At 45.1% G+C, this 7,013-nt stretch overlaps 1 protein-coding gene across 1 annotated transcript in view; it reads right to left on the bottom strand.

Annotated features, from left to right (window-relative positions):
* CRISPLD1 (cysteine rich secretory protein LCCL domain containing 1) overlaps nt 1-6,735 on the bottom strand; it is a 78,822-nt gene extending 72,087 nt beyond the window's left edge. Inside the window, exon 1 of the mRNA XM_019527820.1 lies at nt 6,014-6,735. Within this exon, the coding sequence (XP_019383365.1) occupies nt 6,014-6,271 (258 nt within the window). The 5' untranslated portion in view covers nt 6,272-6,735. The remainder of the gene's footprint in view (nt 1-6,013) is intronic.
* Between the last annotated feature and the right edge of the window lie 278 nt (nt 6,736-7,013).

The following is a 7,013-nucleotide window of genomic DNA, read 5'->3' as shown; positions in this document are numbered from 1 at the left end:
GCCCCACCCCACCCCGGCTGGGCAGAGCCTACCCCAGCCCCAGCTCCACTGCCTTCCTCACCACGGGAGGCGGTGATCTGCCCCCCATGCCCCTTCCCTCTCCACTTCCCTTTCAGCACAACAGACTTACCAGCTGGCACAGCTGTACTGTAAATCGAATCAGTTTTTGCCAATATGCCTCCTTAAAAATTGGCTATTGGTATCAGCTCCCAAAATCTCTATTGGTGTACCCCTAATTTTAAGGAATCATATTCATGGCAATATGGAAAATAAAGCCATAAATGGTTTCTGAAATTGGCTAAATGCCAGATGAAGCATTTAACCAACATGAAGCAATATATTGTTTGTATTTCAAAATGATGAAGATATTTTATTTAAAGGATATTTTAAGAATAACACATAATAAAAAATTAAAATGTAAAAATATATAAAAAATAAAAAATAATTACACAATTAATTACATTAATTTAAAAAAATTACAAAATAATTAAAAATAACAAATAATTGCAAACAACCATATACAGGAAAGTAAATTGGCCTTGTCTACGAAAGTCTTAAAGGGGTGTCTATACACATGCTCCAGTGTGCAGGGAGGAGGGGTGTTTTAGTTACAGCAGCTCTCAGAAGCCGCTCTAATTAAAACACCACAGCGTCTCATAATGCAGCACCCTGTATTTCAAAATAGCCATGGGGCGCTTTAACTAAAGCCTCGTTCAACAAGCTTTAGTTAAAGCAACCCACCGTCATTTTGAAATGCTGAATACTTGAGACACTGCAGCACACTGGAGCATTTTAATTAAAATGATCAATTAAGTCTGTTCCAATGCTTTCTAATAAGAATGCGTCAGAGCAAATGTATAGGCACCCTCTGTTACTGGATGCAGACCACACCACAGCCAATGGCTATGTATTGGAAATGCTGCAAAATAGTTGTATGCTTTAATAACAGAATAGCAAGCTTCCATAACACACTATGCTGAGCACAGAGGAAAAGCTAGGATATGAATTAGCACATCAGCCACCCCACAATAATCCCTTAGAGCTGTGGAGAGCCAACAGGTAGAACTGAGTCCTTTTGAGTACATTGTAACTCCTAGCTGCAAATGAAAAGAGAGCGTGAGAACAGGGTCCTCACTCCCCCTTTCCCAGTAGCATTCTTGAACAACTCAAGTTGGGCCTACACATACGCCTGTTGATGTGTATTGTATAGAGCACCTTTATAATACATGACTCAGAATCAAAAGCGAGTTCTTCTTTCTATTGATGTCCACATTTTGGATTGGGCTCACAATCATACTAGGGTGGCTCTAAAAACTGTTCAGTTGCTCAAGAGTGGCCTGAGGAATAAAGATGTAATGTGATTAGACATACCTAATGCTAACATAGATCTAGACCATGCTAGACTAAAATCTTTCCATCACGGGGAATGGTCAACAGGCATATCAGCGCCAATTATTAATTGCCAGGTGCCTATGGACCTGGTTTCTGGTCTTGTTCAAGCAGCTATAGTTTCTGTGGGGGATGTATTCTTTATGTGACAAGAGCCTCTTACTCTCTGTTACACTATCCATAAGAAAAAATAACAGTCATGGTATATAAAGAATATAAGGTTAAACCTAAAGTTTATTTTACAAAAATAAGGATCAAAATCATTGGAATTGAACCCTAAGGAGCTGGAGTGTCAAAGAACCACAAAATAATTACTGTGTAACATCACAGCATTGACCTGACATTTCATCATTGCAAATTTGTGTCACAGATTGTTGCAAAATCAAGATTCTGTCATTGTACTATCATATCAGGACACAAGTGGTGGTTTGGGGGCTTTTGTTTGTTTGTTTGTTTTTGCTGGGGGGAGGGGTTGTCTTCCCCTTTCCCTACCTGCTGAATCCATTAAAGGTACTGCCAATGGCTACAGCATCTAAGAGGATTCTCTCTCCTGCATATTGAAAAACAATGAAATATTGTAGTTTCAGTACCCTTGATATGTCAGAGGGGGGCAGGGGAACCACAGGTATCTTCCCCTTATTCTTTGCCCCCTACACTCCAGACTCATGGATCATACAAAAGAATTTGGGACAGTCTTTTAAACCAGGGGTGTCAAAATGTGGCTCATTGGTTGGTTCCAGCCCAAGACACCCTATCATTAGAGACTTACTGAATTCACAGTGGAAGTGGACTTTGTGGACACTCCTTTAATCTTGCAGGTTTCCCTGCCCCCCACTGCTGATTGGTTGAGAGGCCCCGGTAGCCCTGCTGCTTGCTGCTGACCAGCTGGGAGGCAAAAATAGTACCATATTTAAAACCATGGTTTTCACTTCCCTGCCTATCAGGAGCGAGTGGCAGGGCCTTCTGACAATCAGAGGAGGGGGGCACATGGGGAAACCTGAAAAATTAAAGGAGCTGCCAAGCAGTCCACTTCTGCTGTGAATTTGGTAGGTCCCTACCTATCATCTAGTCCAGGGCTAGGCAATTATTTGGGCCCAAAGGCCACATGGGGAGTTTTGATGAGCTGTCACAGGCCGGGTCAGCACCCGCACCTCCTACCCTCACAACAACTTACCAAAATTCCCTATAGCATGTGGCAGGCAGGGAGCAGTGTTCAGGAGCTGGAGGGGTGGGCAAGGCTGGGATCACAGGGCTGAGTCACAAGGTTGTGACAGCTCAAGGCCAGTGCCCTCCAGCGGGAGTGTGGGGTGTGTGGTGGGGGATCATACATGTGTGTGTGGGGGCTGCCTGGGCACTCGGTCCCAGGAGCCTCCTATGGGTGAGGGGAGGGGGCAGGGCAGGGGGTATGTGCAGCAGAGCTTACCTGGGCAGTATGGTCCACACTACCGGCACAGTGCTCTGCATGGCCCAAAGTCCTGGCAGCTTTTGCCAGGGCAGCCTGCACCATGCTCCCACCGGCACCCACAGCCTAGCCGAGTGCTGTTCTCCCCCCACCCCCACCTCTGGCAGCAGCTCCTACTCCTGCTTCTGTTCCTGTCATGCCATGCTGCACTCCCAGCAGGCTGGTGGGCAGCTTCAGCCAGGCAGCTCCTTCCTGTCCCAGCACGTGGGCTTCTGGTTTCAGCTCCTGGCCACCTTCCACCAGAAGGCAACCAGGAGATGAAGCAAGTGCCCGATGCACTGGGACAGGAGCCACCCAGCTAAAGCTGCCCGCCCACTTGCCCGGAGGGATGCAGCATGGCATGGGCAAAATCAGGAACAGGAGCCACCGCTGGAGGCGGGGGGGCACAGAGAAGCACCTAGCTAGCTGCAGCTGTCCTGGGAATAGCCCCACATGAAGCTGCGTGAGCTGGCCAGCATGAATGGGTGGGACTTGACCCCATGCAGAGCACCATGGAGGCATCTGAGGGCCAGATCCTGTCACCTGGAGGGCTGAACTCAGCCCACAGGCCATATTTTGTCCACCCCAATCTAGTCCATTGTGCTGCCTGTGGAACTGGCCTCACACCACTCATATGGAGTGTGCTAGCCTCTGCCCCATGTACTGCATGTGGTGCACAGAGCCAGTCTGCTGTGCACTGCACACAGCACATGAAGATGGACCCAGCACATATAATGCATGCAACATGTATGGCCAGTCTGGGGCATGTGCTGCACATGGTGCATAGGGCCAGTCTGGGGTGCATGCTGCATGCAGCACCCATGCCCACCCAACCCTGCATGCTGTATAAAGGACTGGTCCAGATCAGACCCACAGACTGACTCTGCATTTCTGATCCAGCATGCAGGCACTACATGCAACTGGAGCCAACATGAATGCTGCTTGCAGGGCCAGTCCGGGTCTACATGCTGGCTCCAGCATGAAGGGCTCACCTGTGGACCCACTCCAGCCTGCAGACCAGCTCTGTCCCCCTCATCTGACCTACAGGGACAGATCAGATTGATATTTTTGTTTTAAACTTTGACCAGGTATACACTAGAGGCTTCTGCTGATATACTTATCTCAGATATGGGTGTGATTCTGACAGAACCCTATTGTAGATGCAGTTATAGTAGCAAAACTGTACTTCTACCTTACTTTACAAGTCACTGGATGAATCTACACACGAAATTAACGCAACACAAACTCTGGAGCAGTTCAAACTGGAGAACACTGCTAACAGGCATAGCGTCTACACATTCACCTGGGACTGTAGCAATTTAAGCCAAGGCACAGCAGCCCCAGGCTGGCAAGGGGAAACAGGGGATCAGCTCCAGGCTCTGGGTGGCAGTGTCGGGCAGCAGAGGGGCTGGCAGAAGCTGGAGAGCTGGCCCCTAGCAAGCTGGGCTGACGGGGTGCAATTTGTGCTCAGTGGTCACTGTCTACACGTTCATTTAATCATACTTAATGACTCCACTGTAAAATAGTATTGACCCCAATAGTACTATATTACAGTGGAGTTAATTTACTGTGCCCTAATACCAGCACACTATGACACTTTCAGCGGCAGCAGCAGTCCCTCACAGTTGAGGATAAGTGGAGCTAGTTAGTATATTCCGCAGTGAAGTGCACATGTAGATGCACCCATAATGTTCTTCCCTAGTCCCTTTTGTCCCTGACCAGCTAGTCTTATTCTCCCCAGTAACTCCTCCTCCCCAGTCTTATTATTTAGGGATTCCTAATCTCCCCTCTAGCTGCTCATCAGATCTTTCTCTCTGCTATCCTGGCCTCCAGCTGCCATTCTCTTGGTGATAATCTCTAGCTATACTGGCTCCTAGTCCCAATCTTACCCCATGGGCCCTTCAGTCTTGGCGTCCCAATACACCAGCTCTTCTGTCTTACTACCTGAGCCCTGCCCATTCCAGTTCTTCCAATACAACATGGCTCTTCAGAAGATGACTCGACCTTCCCCTTACTGGTTCTCAGTCTCCTTGCCCACTCATTTCCTGTCTCTCTCCACTGGCTTCTCATCCAGTTTCAATCTCTGACATATTTTCATCTGTCTTCCAGCCTGTCAAAGAGCCCTTTGGCTCCAAAACCCAGTTTTCTTGCCCAATCAGCTCCAGCTTCCTTTAGCTCTCCTGAAGCCTCCAGTCCTATTCTTACCTACTGTGTTCTTATGCAAACAAGCCTGAGAAAAATACCCAGCCTGGAAAATTTCAGCCCAAACAGTTGAAGATTCACAAAGTATTTTAAACAGGTAAAAAGGGTTTTCTAATGAGAAGTATTTGGCAATTGTAAAAATAGGTGGTACTGGCAGCCCTAATAATAATAATAATAATAATAATAATGCAATCTAGTTATTTGTAGTTAAATAAATTATACATAGCATAAGAATCATGACCAGGTCTGAATTTTTCTGCAAATGTAAGAATAAAAAAATAAATAAATAACACAGCTTATCTTGGCACGTCACTAGCCTTTTTAAAAGGCCAGAATTTTAGTGTACCTGATTTGCTCTAATAAGTATGGAGAGCTATAAGCAACCCTGAATTACCCTATGAAACAGAAATTCAGGAAAACAGAATTTCAGATCCACCCCACACCAAAACCACAGCAGACCTAATGGTTCTTCAGAGCAAATCACAGGAAGAAATTATGCATCTCAGTATTACTCTATAAAATACAGACATATACAGAAGTCCAGTCTAATAATATACCAGTATATTAATCTAAATAGAAATGTTTCCAATTAAAAAGCCTCTTCTTGCTCAGATATTCCTTTCAGTTTAAGAACCCATACCAATTTTCAGTGTGACATTCATTCCTCTCAGTTTTTAATTCCTTAAGTATCATTTCATTGTTTTGAATAATGTCTCTTTAGTATGTTCTCACAAATGACTGAGATTCTCAACTGCACTAAGAAAAGTTAGTACAGATGAGTAGAATCCTAGTGTGATGCTAGAATAAAGTATAGAACCCACAATTAGAAAAGCATCATACCACACTTTATCCCTTTATGAAAGGTAAACAGGTAACAAGTGTTTTAAACAGGCAAACAGCAGGAAGCTAAAACTATAAATATGTCACACTATACAATGGCAGCATGAGCATTTCTGGATGCTACTATCAATTTGTCCTTACCATATATTCCATATTGGAAGCTGGGGGATACACCTGACCCCGTAATTTATTATGAAGATCCAAGATACTTTGCATATCACTGTCTGTGATAGCCCTTTTCCCTCTTTGCTTGGCGATCCACCACTCACCATCCTCATCCATGTACTTTTCCAAAAGTTTCTCTAATAACGTGGCATTGGGAAGGACCATTGCAGAAACTGTTTGAGCTATGAATAGCAAGGCAGTTACTCTGGGCCACTCCTGTGCTACACACTTCATGATGAATGACCTCAAAATTCCCAGGAGTTAACTCCAAGACAAAGTTTTTCTTCCAGATCTGTAAAGACACGAGAGAGAGCAAAGTGATTTTGAGGTTAAAGTATTGGCCTGAATTAATTTGCTGAATAACAAAAGTCAAACTGTAGTTGAAAGGGGAGTGTGCCAGCGTGGTTTCTAAGGTGACAAACCTACGTGCCAGTGAACACAGACACACATAATTTACACTGTGGCTCTCAGAAGATAGCTTATCTTCAACCTCATGAACTGAAGATCATTCAAGTAGACATGGAAAGCACCCGTGCATCTACACTCCAGTAAAAGCAAGCAGCTCATTGTAGCTACTGAAAAGGAGAAAGGCACTGGCTGAAGATTAAACCAATTAAATCAGGTCCTCTTTGAATATCAAATGCAGCAAAAGAGCTGTTTTCAAGCCAGAAGGCTACCCACTACCCCCAAAATGAGAACCAACGGGAAAGCCCAGAGAAAAGATGAAAAAGGCTTTTAACCCTCTCCTCCCCGCCCCAAAAAATAAATAAATAAAAATAAAAACGTTTAAATCTGATTGTAATCAAAAGCTTTCAGATAAGGGCGGAGGGGGCACATTTCCAGTTTTCAAAGAGATGCAGCCCACAAGTGAGTGGTGAGGAGGGCTTGATCATGACACTTGATGAACCGAGAAACAGCCCCGGATGAATGATCCCAAATGCAGGCAGGAAGTAGCAGGGGTATAAGGTGGGCTTGT

This window comes from Gavialis gangeticus, unplaced genomic scaffold (assembly GCF_001723915.1).
Source record: "Gavialis gangeticus isolate Ggan-Ray unplaced genomic scaffold, GavGan_comp1, whole genome shotgun sequence".
Lineage (NCBI taxonomy): Eukaryota > Metazoa > Chordata > Crocodylia > Gavialidae > Gavialis > Gavialis gangeticus.
The sequence above is the reverse complement of the archived record's forward strand: the minus strand, read 5'-3'. Positions and strand labels throughout refer to the sequence as shown.